At 29.5% G+C, this 21484-nt stretch overlaps 1 protein-coding gene and 1 long non-coding RNA gene across 4 annotated transcripts in view; one reads left to right on the top strand and one right to left on the bottom strand.

The window, feature by feature from the left end:
- Window positions 1–275: 275 nt before the first annotated feature.
- LOC127739449 (forkhead box protein N3-like) overlaps window positions 276–21484 on the bottom strand; it is a 60488-nt gene continuing 39279 nt past the window's right edge. Inside the window, exons 1-8 of one of the 3 annotated variants that reach the window (XM_052251232.1) lie at window positions 18607–18746; window positions 13386–14004; window positions 10322–10470; window positions 9112–9167; window positions 8664–8723; window positions 6462–6521; window positions 6189–6264; window positions 276–5599 (exon numbers count right to left, since the gene is read on the bottom strand). In XM_052251232.1, the coding sequence (XP_052107192.1) occupies window positions 5179–5599; window positions 6189–6264; window positions 6462–6521; window positions 8664–8723; window positions 9112–9167; window positions 10322–10470; window positions 13386–13994 (1431 nt within the window). In that variant the 5' untranslated portion in view covers window positions 13995–14004; window positions 18607–18746 and the 3' untranslated portion in view covers window positions 276–5178. Of the gene's footprint in view, window positions 5600–6188; window positions 6265–6461; window positions 6522–8663; window positions 8724–9111; window positions 9168–10321; window positions 10471–13385; window positions 14005–18606; window positions 18747–21484 lie in introns of those variants that run through there. The other 2 variants (XM_052251230.1, XM_052251233.1) reach the window with 2 other exon arrangements.
- LOC127698209 (uncharacterized) lies at window positions 15011–20421 on the top strand. Its single transcript, XR_007980750.1, has 2 exons — window positions 15011–15708; window positions 18674–20421. It is a non-coding gene; the product is annotated as an uncharacterized LOC127698209 (long non-coding RNA).

Raw genomic sequence — 21484 nt, forward strand, 5'->3', positions numbered from 1 at the left:
AAGGGAGGTGGGGATTCTCTCTGATGATGAATAGCACAAAGGGAGGTGGGGATTCTCTGATGATGAAGATCACAAAGGGAGGTGGGGATTCTCTGATGATGAACAGGACAAAGGGAGGTGGGGATTCTCTGATGATGAACATCACAAAGGGAGGTGAGGATTCTCTGATGATGAAGATCATAAAGGGAGGTGGGGATTCTCTCAATGTCTTTTATTCTTTATTCTTTAAATATTTTAAATAACAATCAAAAGACAAACTTACATAACAAAACACATTTTCTTTTATATTTTTATTTATTGATGTTCCTTTGTACACCTGTTCAACTTATTTATATAACAATGGGATTCTATCTTTAAAGTATATTGCACAAATTACTGAAAATGACATTTTGATTCAAATAATGACATTGCATAGAAATCCCTGATTTTTTTTCCATTCTTAAATGATAAACTGAAATGAAGCATGTAAGACAAAATTAACAGAGCACTATACAAAAACATTTGACCCTTTGGGCAACTGTTCTTCTCTCAAATATTCCTTAAACTTGATTTTTTTAAAACTATATATCAACAATTTACAATGCTGCAAATCCAATCTATTCTTTTACAGTATCTTTTATATTTTTTCTAACTATCAAGTTTTTTAGATTGTCTAAAATTTTGGCAGACAAACTTAACATTAACATATTTTTATAGTTATTTCTAATGCATAATGAATAAAAAAAAAATGTTTTTCTTTTTTTCTCACATTTTGTTAAAAAAAATGCTTACCTGATTCCTGTTTCCCATTTGTGTAAAATACAATATCATGATTAAAAAATTCTTTGATTTACATTTATAACAATTAATGTCAGATTTCTTATTTTTAAAATTTTATACGGCTTTTCAAAAACAAAACAAAGCTGAACAGACTCAACAAACTGAATGTTAAAAAATTGAAATGACATATTGAGATTGTGGAACAATTAAAAAATAACATTGACTAGGTAGTTCTGAACACAATTTACTGAACCAATAAAATTATGATGCTTCTAAGTGTTTATAACAATTAAAAGTGTTTTAAATAAAAATAAATGGTGGAATACCTGGATTTAATTAACAAATAAAACATTAAATTCAAGGAAAAGAAGGTCTAAACCTAACAAACAGAAACTGATGAAAAGAATGATACCATTTCATGATTAAAGCTTCATTTCTAACGTTAGTTGTCAGTATCTTGAATGGAAATCAATCATTGTATGATTCTTAAAGTTTTAACATGATTAAGCTTTTGAAAATAGAATTTAATTTTGTTATTTAAATGAAGATTAAAAAAATTTATTGTACAGCAAAGTTTTTGGAGGATGAACTTTAAATTTCTTTAAAAATATAAGTCAATAGTGATTTGTTTTTAAGAACATTTTCCTCAACCAAAATTTAGTGTAAAACAATTAGTCTTTAAATAATCCAGAACATTCTCATCTGAGCTTTGTTTTTGGTTCATATTTTTGATGATCTTTGCAATATTTCATAAATTTCTTGTTCAAACTTTACGAGTGAATTCATTGTAAATGTTTACAATATTCTGGATTTTTCATCCAAAATTATTTGCTGCAGTTATTTTCCAGACAAAATATAAAAAAAATTCACCTTAAAAAATTAACATCACCACTACCCCTTTTTACATAAAAACAAACATTTTTAACGAAGACATTTGGCATATACATATCTATCTTATAAAAAAAATGTAGAAAAAATACATGTTAGAAGTGAACATCCATGTATATAAATTACACAAGTCTAGTAACAGATGGTAAATTATTTTCATAACATTTGAAGATATATATTAAATAACAACTTGTAAATATATTGTTTATCTAATTCATTTATATAGAAATTTAAAACATAATTGTAATTTTCAATTATCTCAGGTCATTTCAGATGCTAGTTTTATAAATTAGAAAATTTCAACATTCTTTCTGTTTTAACTAGATTTCATTTCCAGCATTAAAATTAAAATGTCGTTGTATAACAAAATTAAATCAGTATGTAATTGTTCATCTGGAGATTGTAGTAAGGTTTTATTAATGAAAGGATATCTTCAAAGCTTTTGTCTGGTCTTAAGGTTTCTATTGAATTCATAAAATAACATAAAAGTTTATACAGACTTGCCTACACCTTAACCTATTTTAGCCTTTTGAAATCTGTTACTTTCTATTACCTATAAGGATAGACAAGCCTGGTATATACGACCAACCATTCAGGATTGGTATTTTATCTTTTGAATTCATCTAATGTGCATAAAAAATGATGTCGAGTTTGTATAATTAATAGATTATCGTTGGTCATCTCAACGAGATTGATTTTCTCACTTGAGCCGGTGCGGTGAAAGTGAGAAAAGCAATCGAGTTGAGATGATAATCTGTTTATTGCTATTTTACCTATGACGACGTTGTTAATTTCATTGACAACAGCATGTGCGCCCTTAGTTTCTAGCGATAATTTTTCATATCAACTCTACTGTGCTGAGAAAGGAAATTATCAGTCAGTAAGATCAAAGGAAAATTTCACAAAATAGCGATAAAAGTATTTATGAAAAGTGAATAATGCCTATACATTATATCTAAGCACTAAATATTAACTGAGTATTCAATGATATTTACATACATGTCTTAAAATGTACAACAGGTTAAAAAATGTTTAACAACAAAAATTAACAACTTATATAACAAACAATACCCAAGCTTTAGCACTGGGTGCCAACTGTCACATGGACAATTAAAACAGTTTATGAACACACCATTTTATCTCAATAGTATATAATAATTTTAATAATTTTTTGTAACTGTCTTCGATATTTATCAATAAATGATGTAATGTTAGTATATGATTTAATTTCTAAAACAAAGACTGTCTAGTGTTGGGCGTAAACTTTTACTTTTCAAAGATTTAACCTTGATCGGTGGTTACCAAATTTAAAATATCAAGTCCCAATTTAAAAAAATAAAGGTTCTTAATCTTAGCTGCAGTAACTACCAATGCTATATCTTAATCTTTTGTATAGAATCAGGCAATATAATCATTGCAAGTGGAAAGCTTGCCCATAAGATATTTTCTTGATAATCTGATGAAAGGTTGACTAAGGTCAAAACTTTGTTTTAAGGAATGTATTGGCATTGAATTGGCAAATTTGTAACATTCATGGCATTTGTAAAATAAAAAAAAATAATGACAAGAAGCAACATTCATAAAATTAAAAAATGTGGCATCTAAAGAAAACCTTTATATTGTTATTGTTGAAATACAAATATATGCTATTTGAAACAATCACAAAACTATTACATCAAATCATTTGATAACAGATTTCAAATTTAAGTCTTCTTTCAGCATTCCACTAGAGCTAACATAACAGAAATTGTGAGTTATTCCCCACATAATTGCGCATGACTAATCCATAAATGGCCCTGACTTAATATAATGACCAAATATAAATTTGAACACATACGGGTACAATTCAAAATTGCACATTTAAATAACCAATTTGCACAAAATTCTGTGACTTTTAATAAATCATTTCTATAGTGATACATAAATGAAGTAAAAATAAACTTCATTAAAAGAAAAAAAAAAGGCTTTTGTGCAAATTGCCTTTCTTCAATTTCTTAAAGCTCAAAGTCAAAATTTACTGCAGTCATTTTTAAGTAAAAAGGACTGACATTAAATTGCTTAGCACCTAAAGGTTTGAAACAACAGCACCTTGGCCTTCACTTAGTTGGCACAATTAATTACAATCCTCAATGTTAACTGAATACAACATAATATCCGACGACTCATAATAAAAAGAGTTTAATCTGTGTGCAAACATCTAAAGAGTCTTAGTGTGCTGTCTGGATATGTGATCTCTACAGTCTATTTATTAAAAAATTGTCCTAAAATTAAGGAAGACTTGTATACAAATTCACCAGGAAAGCGTTTTTTCTCCTCAAAAACTTTAATATCTATCTGCACAATCAATGTTGATTTTGAACACCTTATGATTTCAGAGAAGTAAAACAAGAATGAAGAACAGATTAGTAAAATATAGATTTCACCACTACAACAAGTGTGTTACAATATTTCTCCACTCGAGACAGTTAAATTTTAATATTTAAAGCGCGAGGCTTGCCAAGCTTTTTAAATAACTAAAATTTAACTGTTGAGAGTGGAGAAATATCGTAATAAATGAGTTATAGTGGTGGAATCTGTTTCTCTAATGATTTTTATCCTTCCTTTTCAAAGATTTGCAGAAAGTTGTGTTCTTTATATGTGACGTCATCAGGCACGGTCGTCTTTTTTCATGACGTCACAGTAGGAAAATTCAGAAGAAACCAAGAAACTTTGACGTCATAATTAAATTTCAACCAATCATTTGCCGAGAACAGATATTTCACTAGTGAGGAGAAATATTTTTCTCACACTGATCAAGAAATGTGAAAATAGCACAAAAATTAGAGAATATTATATATAATACCAGCTTAAAGAAAAAAAAATAAATTTCACAATAGAAGGATATATAATACAAACGATCAAATTTATCTGTTGTTCCTGAATTTCTTAAATACTAACTTAAACATTCTGAAATAAAAATACATCTTTAACAGTGTTCCATTAAACAATGTAAACAATGCAGTACCTCTCTTCAGTACAGTTGCACAAAAATTAATATTTAAACATGTTAAATGCTGGCAGGAATATGGACATGGAATTCAGCCAAAAAAATTAGTCCACATTTGAAAGAAATTTTAACCAATTTTGACCCTTCCTGATTCTTAAAATCTGTTGATGTAGTCCAGATAGGGATTTTATTAAAAATAAAATGCTTAAAATTTAGCGTTTTTTTTCACAACAGGTGAAGCCACAATCAAAAATCATAACCAGACTTTTTGTGCCAATAAATACTTTGTTAAAATTTCAATAGGATTGGTCAACTAAGCCTAAAGTTATTTAAAAAAAACAAAAAAACATATAGTGTCTACAGATAGAAAACAACAAACAAATCCCATAATGACAGCAAAAAAGTTCACATAAAAAAGAAAAATAAACATAAACATATGGAAGTATTCTATATACAAAGCAGCAAAAAGGAAGACATCATTTTCCTCTCTATGGCATTATGTTTTCCCTGCACTATTTCTGTCGTCATGGCTATCCAAGTTATAATCATGAATGTGATCTGTTCGTTTTAAGTGAACTAGAGTTTGTCATTATACCAGCTAAGTTTAATAATGCATCAGCACCTTCTACAATTTTTTTCTGTTCTTCCTCCTCCATTTCTTTTCGTTTCCTAGAAGTCATTTTTACCATACTACTATTCTGAATGTTTTTATGAGGGGTTAATTTTGTATGTTTATCTGGAATATCTCCATCCACCTCATCCATATCACTATCCCAGTCAGACATATCGCTACACTCACTGAAATTATCGTCTTCTTCTCCGAAGTCATATTCTTCATCAATTGAAGAAGCTGGTGAACCAATGTTACCGAAGTTTGTTAAACTGTATGTATGATCTTCACTGGGTACTTCTGTAACTACGATTGGCTCTGTGTGTCGTCGCTTAACAAAGTCTGTCTTTAGTTGCCTGTAATTAAATATATACAACAGCTTTAAAAAGATCACATGCAATTACTCTTGAAACTTGACATTTTTTATCTCTTTCAGAATCGAGTGTGGGCAACAAATAGATCTATTCCAACTTATGGAAAAATTAACCAATAATATAAATAATGGGTAAAATACAGAAAATAAGATTGTCCATTGAGACTGCTTCTTTGAATGAAATCACACGAGTAGAGGGAGTGATATTAGTTTCAAAAGAAAATGAATATCTCTTTACTCTTCATTGTAACTAACAGCATATCATCAATTATCAATATATTTCCCTTGAGACACTCTACAGACCACTTTCTCTGTCATCAAAAACTAAGTATTGTTGTCGTAGAGAATTAAAATTTTTTTAGTAAAGAAATCTAAAGGGAAAAGGGATTGTGGATGAATTTTCCATATCTTAAATTACAGGCAGAGGAAGAGGGAGGATAATGCAGGAATGTAAATTACCAGTACTTTTTACCTCTGTTTAGGCAAATGTGAGCTTCCCTTTAAGTTTTACTTTCACATGTAAAAGAGAGGCGACAGATACCAAAGGGACTAATTTTTATGACTAAACTTACATTTGCTTTCTTTTCAATCTCATTCTGTAACTGTTTGAAGCATAATCTTCACCATCAGATGACCTTGCTGGTGACCCTGAAAGTACAAACAATTTAAGGGACTTAATTTTATATTGAATAGAAGAAATTTGTAGTTTGCTGAGAAATCTCAAGATATCTACTAATGTTAACTTATGTACAAACTTCTGATGAATTATAAGCGAAAGCTTTCTTTCAAAACTTAGTCTTTTATTTTCTCATATAAAGGGAAACAACTCCAACTGTATGTCTTACCTCGACTGCCCAGTCCTTTAAGAGAAACCAATGTATGAGCAACATCTTGTATGTCTCTGTCTGTAATCAAGAAATATAAGGAATTAATTGGACATATAAAAATATACTTCTATGAATTCATTACATGTACAAAATTATATTTTTTGCTATAAATCATTAACTGCTGAAACACTTATTATTTGGTTCATATCAAATTTGCTAGCTGTATTACAATTGTATAAATAGTTTTGTTATAAAAATATCCTGTTTGCACTTATTACTCAAACAACTCTCATTTCTAAAAACTTATTTTGTGCTAAGGTGGTGTTTGGAAAACAGCAAATTAATCCAATTGCTTTTAAATTCCTGAAAAAAACTTTCTTTCAAAATCAATATTTTATTAATACAACTTTTGAAATACAATGTACTACAATCAATGTCAAGAGAGGTGGGGTCTCATGTTTAGTTTCCTACATTCATTATCAAGAGGTGGGTGTTGGTCTCAGTTTTAGTTTGTGATCCTCTTGCTTAAAATAATGATGAAAATTAAGTGTTGGAATTAATGTTGGTTGTAATAACATGATGATACCAGAACCAAACATATTATGACACATAGTAGAATTGTTTTCACAAACCATCACTTGCAGCAATTTATTTTGGTGTATCTGGTAAAATTATATCAAATCATTTCAATCTATTTCGGTTCTGGAAAGGTTGTTCCTTACCACAGACAGAGCAAATAAATTTCAAATTGTTTTTAATGCTTTTAAAAATTCAACATGAAAAATGTCAACTTAAATTTATTAGTTATAATTGCTTTCACCGATAAAACAGGTTAAATTCATTTCTAATATCAGAACAAAAAACGAGGTTCACAAATTATGCTTGGCTCTTAAATGGTTTAAAAAATATATGATGTGTGAAGAAATAAGTTCTACTGAACAATTAATGTCTTAACAGTTCTTCATCGTTTCAAATCAGAAGAAGTCATCTGCTTAAATCAATGTTTCAAATGTCAAGTTCACATTTTATGCTGTAATACAGCATTGTGTGATTTCCTATAAAAAATTGAACTTTTTGTCTTACAACAGAAACAAAATTATCAGCTTTGTCGGAAAGATCGACATTTAATATCATCCGAATAGAACAAATGAGACCTAACATCAAGTATTATAAACATGCTGACATCTGTTACCATGAAATGTTTCTATGGAAACATGTACACAGATGTTTCAAACAAATGCTCCCTAGTGTGTAAACTATTGTTTGGAATAGGATGATATCACCACCAAGTCATCAGATCAATTATCTTAATTTGAATTAAAAATTTAACAAGATTATCATGGCTGGAAATGGGAGTCCAATACTAAAATACTAAAGCATGGATTTTCTTGGAGCAAGCTTGTAATGCTCTGTCCTCCATTTGTCATTTCTAATAAAGGTTTTATGCACTTTTTCTGACTTGCCTGAAATATTAATCTCAATATCATATTGAATCTTTCAATTATTCCATTTTTTTTTATTGTAACCAATAAATATTTTATTTTTCTAATAATACAAGGTCGTTTAAAGTCAAAGGGAATTATTTAAACTGATAACATGATTTAATAAAAACAAACATACAGAAATAGCATAATAATGTATTATTCACGATTTTAGTTGATTTTGTCTTTTTGGAAGAAAGAAGTATTAGACATTTAAAAATATATGGTTAGTTCTTTTTAATCCAAATCAAGACTATATCTTTTTTTTAACTTCTTAACACCTAAACATGATGATATTAGTGTTTTCATAATAAAGACTCATTAATCTGTAGCCAAATGAAATAATCCTTACTATCTTGATCTTTCCTGTGTAATATTAATCCACATGTATTTATTAAGAATATGCCAACACTCAAAAAGTATTCATTTATAGTTATCAGTTAGGGGTCAATTAACTTTTTTACACTTTTTGTACTTGAACCGATTTTAACATACAACATTCACACCAGTGGAGAAACATTTGTTATTGTATGCTAGGTGTTAAAGAAGTGTGCCCATCAGATTAATGTCAACACCATCCAAATAATCTGTGAAGTATTATGCACAAAGAATAGATGGATGTCAATATTGTGGATATAAACACTTGTATTGATATCATGTGATGTGATTCTCCCTTTGGTGGTGTATACCTTTTTCTCATGGAGATAATGACACATGGTGCTTGGGAAAATACACTTACCAATATCATTGTTATCACTATTTGATTGTGCCAATCTTTTACTTAAAAATGGAAACAGATCTGCAAAAAAAGAAAACGGAAAATCCTTATACTTCTGTTATTAATATTTTTCCACATTTAATTTTTCAAATTTATTTCACTCCATGCACAATAATTGACATGGTTTGAACATGCTATATGTAAATTCGACAACTATTCAATTGAAATAAAATCCAAAGTATGGGGTTGGTTTTTGTATATTTCTGTTCTCTGGTTTAAGATGGATTGGCACATCCTGTGCTAATTAAATGTTCTACACTCATGTAAAAAGAAAACTACAAAACTACATATTAAAATGTGAGAAGTTATATAGCAGTATATATATAAAAATATATTCTAGTGAAAAAAGTACACAGCAAAGTTAGTGAAGCCACATCTAAAGTGATATCTAGGAAAATATAATACTTACGAGGAGAGATGGTATTTGGTCCGAATCTTGGGGTTAATGGCATAGGCCTCATGCCACTGTAAAAAAGACAAATATGAGGAAACTGTACATCATCAAAATTAATAACATTGTAAATGCCAGTATTATTCATATCTTATTTGCTTCAAGTCTTATTCACTTTACCACCATTAGCATAAACCACAATACAGAAAACATCTTTAATTCAAGCTAAATCTTAACTAATTTTCATATTTTTTTAATCTTTTGATTCATGGACAGTTTGATGCATGTTTATGAATATACTTCTTGTGAAAGTTTCAAATCATCCTCCATTGTCCCACTAAACCAATGCAGGTGTAATCAGAAAGCAATAGAATTACACGAAAAGGTTTAAAAGTAAATTCTATATATAGATGAATTATAACTGCAGTAAAAGCCACTTTAACTTCATTATTATACTCATCATAAATATTGAAACAAAAAGTCAATTTTATTGCAAGATAAAATGGTTTTAAATAAGCTCTCCTATAAAACACTCTCATAACAACATTTTTATTCCGGTTTTAAATAAGCTCTCCTATAAAACACTCTCATAACAACATTTTTATGCCAAACAATCCTTTAAAAGTCAAATATTGTGGAAAATCCTTAAATTGGCCTGGATCTTTTTACCTTTTTTTCTTAAAAAAAGTCCCTAAATACAATCTATCTATATTCTAAAGTACACATAATATTTCCCCCTGATCACTACAGGTATGACATGAGTTTTTCCACAGGTAAGAAAGGCCCTAAGCATGTCAGACATACATATACATATATGTAATTATCCATCATTTTATGAAACATATATAATACAAGTATCATCTGCCTTTATCATGTTTATTCAATGAAATGTGACAGTCACGTCTAACTTAAAAGACTAGCTTTTTTACATCAATATTCCTATTTTCTGCTTTGAAAAATTGGATTTTGTAACCCATGTTATTTGATGTCAGCAGCAATTGTCTTTTAAGTGAAAATAAACTGTAATATATATATTAAATAAATATATACATTTTTGTAGATATATCATAATGCGTTTTGCATGATTTTGGTCATATGTTTTTTCAAGTATCATGTTTAAAGAATGATATCTTTCAACTCGGCCAGTTACATAATCATATTTCATCCCTAGCAATCACAATTGTAACAACATCCTGTAATTTGAAATATTAAATGGGTATGTACATACTTTGGAACATAATGGTATTGCTGTGTGGGTTGTGGATTAGCCAACATTTGTAGTTGATGATATGGATGATATGGGGTCTTCCTGAGAGCTTGGAGTAGGTTAGGTCTGTAGTCGGGATCTATACACCATAGTGATCCCTTACCAATACTCTACAATGGCAAAAATAATCATAAGAAATATACATGTTTCCTCAAAATTTGAACATTGTAAGACAAAATGAATTCACTATCAGGAAATCATGAGAATATACATGTAAACTGAAAATTGTATGGAACAGCTCTAATTTTACAAAAGTATTCTGACCTCATCTTCAATATAAATCATGACTGTAAAAAAACCCAAAAACAATCGAAGCTTATAAATTAAATGAGAAAGCACTTATTGGACTGATTCCACACTACAATAGTGATCTCTTATAGCATGACTTTTGTTGCTACTTAACTGTATTCTAGCAAGTAGTGAAATTGAAATCCTATAACCAGAAATGGTATCTATGGAAACATAACTAAACTATCACTGGGACACAAAATACAAATGAATATAGGAGTCAATTTTCTTCAGGAACAAGTCTAATTAGTGTCATCCCTGATTTGGATAGGAATGCTCTGTCCAACAATTTATAATGGAATTATCTTTTTATAATCGTTTAATGGAATACAATCAGAAGCAAAAGGAAGTAAAGGATATCCCTTACAGGTGTTATATTAAGACATAGTTGCATGATCATTATCGTAAAATTACGCTTTACAACGCTTATTATTTTTTCTCCATCATTGTCGAGAGTGAGACCAATTTAAGCTTATAATAGGCCTCATGCCACTGTAAAAAAGGCCTGAATTTTTTTTTTCACTAATGAAACTGGCATTTGAAATTACTAAATGCTCCCCTAAAGACAATGACCACACATTATACAGGTATCAACAAGATCAATGCAGTTTTTTTTCCTTTTCCAATCTTGTGGTATTTCAATGGTGTATCTTGACCATTGAATGGACACTTGACCATTGTACTATTATATATTTTGCCAATAAAGATAACTAACAATCAAGAGATGGACTCTACTCTCAACTAAAGTGATAGAACTCCTGTTATCTACAATTCACACAACAATTTGTACTAAATTTACCTTATCACCAGATTAATAAATATTAAATATTTTTCCAAAGATAATTGATAGTTGCATTATTTCGACACATTGTTTGAGATAAGATGATGAGTAGATAAGTATGTACTCTTGTGATAACACCTGCTTGAGACAGACCCTTAACTTCTACACCTGCTGGTTCCCTAATAATCAAGTTGTAGCAGGCTTTCTTCTGTTCTTAATTTCCAACTAAAACAAACATGTTTAATACTATTTAAAAATTATTTTTTTTTATTTTGCCTTATTAATTGTTTAAAAATAAAAAATAAAATTTGCAATATTAGTCAAGTGCACAAATTAGATATAAAAAAGTTCCAAACAATGACAGAGAAAAGTGCATAAATAAGATATAAAAAAAGTTCCAACAATGACAGAGAAAAGTGTAAAGTAAGTTCAATTCTGTTGAAAGATTTTAGCAACTGGCCTTCTGGAATTTCTCTCCTTATCAGAATGTTAGAGGGATAATATAGAGAATCTGAAGAAGGCCAGTGGCCGATATTCTTAAAAAATGGTTTAAAACTAAAATAATGTAAAATCAAATTAATGTGTTCCCTATTGTAATTTCTACACAAGGAAGATTTAAGAACAAATATCAGAGTTAACTTTTCAATGAAGTCCCACTTATTTAATTAGATAATTAGATATCCTGGGTTCTAATACAACCAGACTCACTGGTAGTATATGTTCTATTATTATTGGTTGATAAAATATTTCTTTGTTTGTTAATCATTGAATCGGTATCATAGTGTACAGTCTTTATAGATGAAACGAAGCTGTTTGCCAAAGCCAATTTACTGTGTGTAAAGAAACCATGACAACTTGATAGTTTGATCATGTGACTGCCTGCTAACTAGATATGCTGTATCTGTCAGCAGTGAATTTATAAATGCTAAATGCTAAATCATAGATAATAAGTATCCTATTAAAATAATTCAAATACGAAAATATATAGTCTGGTTGCAGTTTAATAGAAATTTATCAAGCAATTAATTCATCCCTTCCTTTCTTCAAGTTTCTTTGAGGTTGTAATTATGTTCATTTTATTGTTTGTTTACTTATCTGGATGAAAAGACACATACATGTGTGAAGATTTAAAGTAGCAAAAGACCAACCCTTCCCATCAAAAACACACACAGGAGAATGTTAGTTCAACTACTCATTGTTATAACAAGGAAAATGATCATGTTAACATTTCCTATTTATTATTGATTGTTGGTGATAGAGATGGTGTAATTGTGTAATCAGAAGCTATTTATACCTCATCATGTCCTTCAAAAGACAACAAAAATTATCATTTTTAAATGCATTACTTATTATTCAAAATTTTCAAAAGGTTTTCCTTGAAATGTATATACATGTACAGGTAGATATTTTAAAAGTTAAAAGTTCAATGCAATCTTGGCAAGTACAAATACGAGGAAAATAAAAAAAAGGGGTGTAAATATAAATTGTTGTATTGAAATATTGTTTCATGAAAAACTTCCATAAAGAGTATACATCTACATGTATATAAAGACAAGTATTACAAATCTTAGAAAATCTGCTCAAAAAGGGTTCAGATTTTTATTGCTTATTCTTAAAAACAAAATTTTCAATTGACTGAATAAGAAATCATTTCGTGAAACGAAAAATTTTCAATTTATGTTAGGTTACTTATTATCAAGTTTGAGATTCTCATTCCTTCACAGTACATTTTTTTTAAAATTGCACAATTTCAATTATTTCCTTTAAATTTTATACTTTTACAAATGAAATTGACAGAAATAACATATCTCTATCCTATAGTATATTTTTGGGAAATGGCATGGAGGGTCTTAAAATTATATATAAACCTCAAAATATTTCAAACAAAGAAAGATTTTAAAACCTCTATTGAGGACTTTCAATAAAATATTACCATTAACAAATTATAGAACTTACCTGGCCACGATCCTTGTCAACTTTCTTGAAGCACTTATTGAGCGAAAGATTGTGTCTCACAGAATTCTTCCAACCAGTTGGTGCATTCTGAAAGTATGGGAAGTGGTTTAAGATCCATGAGTAAATATCTTTGACTGGTAACTTTTTGTGTGGTGAATCCTCAACTGCCATGAAAATTAAACAACTGAAAGAGTATGGCGGTTTACTATGTATATGCTTCTGGGGATTGTACGGTACATGTGGTGGATGAGTTGGGTTGAAATGGTTGCCGTCTCTGTGAATGTTGTCATTCTCTTTTTGTGAGTCGTCATCATCATCAACATCACTAGGTTTAATATTCTTCAATAAATCATTGTCTTGTAGCCAAGATAAACTTGTTAGCTCATCATCATCTTCTATGTCAACTTTATCCAGTCTTAATTCAGCAAAACAGCTACTACTCAAAGGATCCTTCATGTCATCATCCGAGTCCTCGGCTGACATACAACTTAAAGCCTTCGACAAAGCACTTCCTGGGAAACTCTGACTAAGACTGTTTACAAGACGTTCTCTCATTGAGGCATCACTTTCATCTGAATTACGAGTTGGTGCCATGGCAACCAAATGCATCAACTGTAAGCTGCAAAAGATAAACAAAACGATATTGTAATTGACCAAAAAACCTGTATTATCTCATCCAACAATACATATTTTTTATACAGAATTAATGTCAGACCACTTAACACAAGTTCTGTACACATTTTATATTCACTTGTAACCTTCTACCTTTTTTTTGTTTTTATACGTTTTTATGCTTCAAAATCATCTATCTGCTCAAAAGCAAGAAGTTTTTCCTTTCTTTCCCAACTGATTCTAGCATGAAACATTTAATCAATTAAATACATAATACATCCAAGCTTTAATACACACAACTTGCAAGTGAATATTTTGTGAGTTATTGTGTAGGAATTTATTTTTTAAGATTTAAGATTTAAAAAAAATCAGGCACATTGAAAGTTTAAAAAAAAATATTAGTTTCTTCATCAAAAATAGCAATTCAAACATTTCCTTGTAAATAAAATTAAGGAAATAAATAACAAAAATTCACCATACTTTTTTCCAAAATACAGGTATTCAAGTATTTTTACCTTGTTTGTGAAGATAAAATAACCATGAGTACTTCCACGTTAAATCACACTGTACTAACTATAGACAATTTCTAAAGTACTTCTATGTTATATCACACTATCTTAACTAATGACAATTTCTAACTACTCAAGACCACTAATAGACCAGGCTCACACCAAGAGGCCATAGTTATTATTAACCTTAGTTAATCCTTTGATGTCTTTGTACAGGTTAATTACATAAAATCTCCAGGTTAATTAAATAATCCAAACTTCATTTAATTATTAACTCCTAACAAAGAAATGTTTGATAAACTGCAAACATATAGGAATTATCACTGTCAACAGTTTTACTTGTGAAAACATATGATTTGGTTTTTGATAATTGCAGTTAGTACAGCTTAAACAAAAAGTCTAACAATTTACAGTACAACAGCTGTTTGTCTAAGTTTTAAGTTTCAACAACAATTGTTTTGTGTTTTTTTTTCACAACATACTTTTAATCTTTTCTTTGTCTTTGACACTTAAAGAGCAAAAAGCTTTATACAAGTCTATCAGTAAAATGTTCCTCGATTTGTTAGTCTTTATAATCCTGAAAAGGTCCCTTTTTCCATCATACTATTGTCACTAAGAAATATAAAAAAAAATTACCTCTTCATTCTGACAGATGCAGAAATTGTCATTACATATAAATTCCATAAAATTTATCTCCATTCCTAAGCTAGTGAGATCAATAAAGTTGTTTTATGAGTTACTATGGTAACAAATGGAAGCCATGCAGTCAGATTTAACACACAAAAATATCAAATTTCACATTTTTATTTTTCTTACTGAAATTCCATGTTGTGTGAGAATATGTAAATGAAATGAGTTACAAAAATGGATCAATTACTAATAAAAAAAAACTTAAATCATGATATAAATTTATACCAATCAATAGCATGCTTGATGGATATGTAAGCTGAAAATCTATTGGTTCAGCATCCATAAAGCAACATCAATTCTACCTGAGCAGGTAAACAGACAGGTGGAATTACAGGTGAGACAATCTCATCTATCAAGTCTCCTGACCAAAAATGCTTAGGAATCAGGAAAATGGTTAGAAAATGAGAGAAAAATTGTTATGGAAAATCAGAAACATGTTTTCCAAATGAAATTTACATTTTTGATGGATTTTGACAGATCAAAGAGAAAATGAATTCTCTCAAGGAGTTCAGGTGAGTTTCACAATTATCAGGATAGCAATATATATATATACATGTTGTTGTATATACAAAACACTCATAAAATGTATATTACAACTGATACTAATAGTATATCAAATACACAGTGACACACATTTGACTGAAATTTCAATTTCCTTAATTCATAAGTTCCAGTCAAATACAATCTTTGCTAATATTCATTAGATTTCCAATATGGCTTTAATTATTGATTGGTTCTGGCAACTGTCTTTAACAGAATCAATTGTAAAGCTAGGAATTCTGGGTAAATTAATTTTGGTTAACTGTTATATTCTAATATGTTTTTATGGTATTCATTGTGATATATATTTCCCCTTTCAATGCTTTTAATTTACATCATTATTCTATTTAATTTCTGTTTCATTCTTATGTTCATATATATATATATATTTGCTATTATTGTATGCATTGTGATATATATTTTCCTTCAATTTTATGTGTTAAGCGCTTAGAGTATTATGTTTACTAGATAGGCGCTATATAAAAGCTATGTAATAAATAAATAAATAAATAAATAAATAAATACAAATATAGCAAAAATACCCCCCCAAAAAAAACCAAAGGAGCATGTCATTTTTTTCTTCTTTTTCAAATAATATCTATGGTGAGACACAGAAAAAAGCTACAATGGGACAGTTGAATTTCTGAAATTACTCTTTTTCCATGGTGGCATGTATAAAAAGGTTAACATCATCAGAAGGGTGCGGAATGAGTAGATGGGACACATTAAAAACAATTTTGCACCTCAAAATATCATAATTGAATGTTAACTACTCAGCATTCATGTAAAATATTCTTTGTAAATTATATTATTCACAATCTTTGCATTATTATAAGAGCTTTTTGGTGATCTCTGTCACTCTCTAATGTATCTTTTCAGACAATATAGCAAAAGCCTTTAAATTAATTTATGCTAAAATACATGTATTACACATCATTGAAATTAATGATATCAGAAAAAAATTGACAAATATATTTTGTTTATAGATCATTAAAAATCATTAAAATATGAAATAATATTCTTAACCTTATCATTAATTAATATGTTTATGCATAAACGATATAGGCCTTTGATAAATAATCAACAATAGTCACTCAATACATTTTGTACAAGCAATATCTACTGAAACCTATCAAGGCTACATAGAACCCATTTCAATCTTGGGATTTTACTGAAATTAAAATTCCCCTGTTTTGTAAGGTTTATTTAGTGAATTAACAACAACAAGAAAAAGCATTTAAAAAATATATCAAGAAAAAAGTAACAGATGTGGATTAATTAAAGCACATATTATATAGGTCCTGAAGGTCATGTTGACTTTCCTTTTTGCCAACAGTTATATCTGTAATGCTATACCAGAACTAATAAATTAATGCAGAAGCAGTAGTGATAAAAGAACAAATTTAAACTTTGAAGGTCATTTACTAGTGCATAGAAATTCATATTTCACCACATGTTCAAGTCCATGTCTTGCCAAGGTGAAGATATCAAAACTTTTTTGTCTAGCCGAAGTAAAGATTGTGCACAAGAACCAAATAATAGTCCAAAATGACATAAAGTTAAAGTCAAAGATATCTTGTCAGGTGTAAGGCTATTTTTATAAAGTATTATATCAATTTTTAAAAGCATTTGACTTTACACCATCTGAATTTCATCTCAACAATTTTTCCAAACAAAAATGACACTATATGTGTACCTGTTACATAACATTTAGTATAAATAAAAATATTTTTAATGTCCAGGTCATTTTGAGTCTTAACAAATTTTACATAATAGAACCAACGAAAAAATACTTTCAAAAATCCAAAATCTAGACATGCATGTATATTGTCTTTTGATCTTTAGCATGTTTAGGTTGCTCTCTCAATCAAAGTACACACCATATCCTTTTTATTCATTTGGAAAGGTTTTGTTAATTATCCATGAATAACACCTCCTCCCAAACATTTTAAAATAGTAGTGTTTTTATTCAAATGCTCATAAAATTCAGGAAACCTATTTCAAAGGTACAAGCCTCAAGATTTATGTTCAACTTCTTGTCCTCATAATATACAAATTCAGCAGTTCAGGATTAAATTAAGAAAGCAAATAGCATTAAATCATATTTTTTTTCATTTCCTAACAAAAATTGAACAGAACGTCTACTTTTATCTGGTGGTTACAGTAGTCCAATAAGTATCAAGATTGGAATATGGACAAATTATCATACATTTGTTATGTATATGTACTAAAACTACACATCAATATGATACCAGGTTAAGATGGACACTGTTTACCCCCCTTTTCCCCAGATCCTTCATATGTCTCCTCTATATGTAGAAGACTATCTGTTACTACCCCTCAAAAAAATAAAATAAAATGACCTACCCTTGTTTAATGCAGAAGTTTGATATAGTCAACTACTTCACAGATGTTTATACACAAAACAGGAAGTTGACCCCATTGTGTAAATAATAAGATGATACAAACAAATTTACTAAAGAAACTTGTGTAACAGTCTTAAATTCATTCAAAAATACCGCCTCCATTAAAATATAGTGATCAAACTGTGATTTAATAGGTAATCAATGACTTGATGGCATTTAAACCCACTCTGGGGCATTTAAACCTCTCTTGATCTTAGAAGCATGCTTTCCTTCATACTACAAAACTTGTATGATATTTTGTAAGACATATTTAAATATTTCACATGAGGGAGTATAATTATACAGATACACAATTGAATTTATGCTTCAATAGAAATAACAATGTGACAATTTGAGGTGATAAATGAAGATATAGGACATTTTTACTTGTAAAACTTTTCATGTGACATATTTCACTCTAGTTGACAGATTTTACAGATAACCTATCCTATTTCATAATCCTACCTTTAAACTATATAAAGATTACTCCAGTCTGATTGTCAATGCATAAACTTTCTGTTTCATATTCCAGACACAAAATCTCACAACTAAAAGAAAGTTTACATAGATGCTAAGGGGTAAGATGGCGTCTCTACCAACTCATCACTAAAAAGAATGCTGGGAGATAGAGAGAGGATTTCATTGGTTAGCTGACCAGATCATCCCGGCTACCATGTGATAGTTCACACAGCTGTGCATCATATCCATGGATACCACACACAGTTTCCTTGGCAACATGTACTTGTTATTTAAAATAGTGACATGGAGGGCTTTAATTACATCCCTGCCAGCTATGCACAAATTACAATTGGACATGTCAAAATCTAAAGGAAGAACATTTGATATTTGCCCATTGGCCCTGTTATCTAGATTAAAGATAGATACAAGCAATTATACAACATATCTAAACATTTATAATCATCATATCATTATAGTCACAAATACTTCATTTACATTAGGGGGATGTAATAAACTCCACAGGAAGTCTATACAAAGGATTAATTTTACTGTGTGTAAAAATCACAACAAAATTCTTAAAATCACTATTTTCACAAAAACAGCATTTAAACAAAAATCAAGATAGATTTTTTAAAGAAATAAGAGAAAAGTTTAAACTTACATTTACAAATTCATCTTAACCAGAATCACTGAGGCATTTCAGGGACATTTAAATGAGAGTATTGATTAGACAACAGCTGTAGAAAATTCCACATGTCCTTGGATGTAGATGTATGTTTCAGAGCAACACCTACAACACAACTGGCTGCAATTGATTATAACAGGACCACTTGTTGATTGTGACCAGACTACACATAAGATAATGACCTGGAGATGACAATACACACACATATATATACTTAAATCTATTTATCTATGTCACTGATAATATACAATTATGACATGTACACTCTACTTTTTTCCCCTTTTCCTTATTTACATGTTAAAAACATTTATGCATTGTGTTACATGTTTAGGGAATAACATTTTTATTGATTCAATATTTTTCTATGAAATATTATTAAAAAAACATTTTGATACTAAATTTAATAAAATTAAAAACACATTCTTGTTTGTATTGTTCTGTTAATAAATTGAGAAAACAATTTCTAACAATAGTAAACACATGAAAGTACATTGTATTTAGATTTAAGCCAATGGCAATGACCTTATTCTAGTATATGTCTGAAGATAATTTAATATAGCCTGATTTTGTTTTACTAGAGGCTCAAAGGAGCCTGAATAGCTCACCTGGGACTCTAATAGAGACCAAATTTTATTTGATGCACATATTTATGTTAGTTTTCAAGATAATGGCCTAAAATGCAAAAAAAAAAGAGAACTCATATGAAGAATTGATTAATGATTTTGAACATGTTTGACCTTTATCTTGTCTTGCTGGTCATCTTTATGATTAACATTTCTGTTTGTCTAATATGGAATTGGGACCCAACTATTTCCCCCATTACTTCAATGCAATTTTATCAAAATTGAGGGGCAAATTTTTTATTCCCTATCTTAGACTGCAAAATTTCAATTACTTTCTCATACTTGTATCCCCCTTCATGGTTTCTTGGGGGAATTCTTGAAAGGTCATGACCGGCATTTAAGAGAGCAATACTGTTTTGAGTATTCTTGGGTCATTTTATAATTCCTGGTTAAAAATGAAAATAAAATTTGGACCATTTACTCAGACAATCATCCACCCTATACATTTCAGAATCACTTAAAATTTAACAGAAGTTGAAAGTTTAATGAATACCCTTTAGATATACTACAAATCTAAGCATCTTTACATAATTTTTATCTCAGTATAATATCCCATTTAAAAGATGGTAAGATTTATTAAGAGACTCCATTCTTGGGTACTGGACTGGGATCCTATTCCATATACTTTTCAAGATAATAGCTAATAAGAATTTGTGTCCATAGGACATCATGCCCTGCTTGCACTCATTTTCATGGCCAATAAACTGCAAAATCTGGGTAAAACTCTTAATTTGGCATATATGTTAAAGAGTTCACCTCATAATGAACATGTTTTGTCATAAATTAGGCTGTTAGTTTTCTCAATTGAAATGTTTCATATTTTTCATGTCGGGGCCTTTTATAACCAACCACACGGTATGGATTTTTCTCATTGTTGAAGAGCGTACGGTTGCCTATAATTGCTTAAATACACTTCATTTGAACTTTGGTGGATAGTTGTCTCATTGGCAATCATACCACACCTCCTTATTTCTATATGTGTTCTAAGTAAACTTGATGTGACCACAATTAAAAAGTGTAAACTACCTTAACCAGAAACTTTAACCTGATATGCATTATATATCACATTTCCACATGTTCAGTGATTATTGATATCTGGGTCAAAAACGTAATCTGGCAAATATTTTAAAACGTTCACAACAAATGAACTTAGTTGACCTGTACTTATATTCGATTCATCCTAGACATTGCTGATATAAACCTTTGAAATAAATTTCATAACAAGAGTGCACAAGCTGAAATGTCTTGCCTGCTAATCACTTTATGTTGAAAGTCTTTAGAATTAAGGTACTACTACAATTATCACATAAACTTATCATTATCATGATCCATTTAAATGTGTCCAGATCTACATGGACATGTACTCCAAACAATAATTCTACAAACGAAATATATTTGACCTACTGCTTTATGTATCCAAGAAACAGACCAAACCAGCAAAACTAAAAATTGACTAGTAAACCGAGGTCAAGGTCAGATGAAACCTGGCAGACAGGCATTTATACCTAATTACCATACAAACATTCCATGCACCAAATATAGTTGACCTATTAAGTAAAGTATTAAACTAGAGGCT

Source organism: Mytilus californianus, unplaced genomic scaffold, assembly GCF_021869535.1.
Source record: "Mytilus californianus isolate M0D057914Y unplaced genomic scaffold, xbMytCali1.0.p SCAF_4, whole genome shotgun sequence".
NCBI lineage: Eukaryota > Metazoa > Mollusca > Bivalvia > Mytilida > Mytilidae > Mytilus > Mytilus californianus.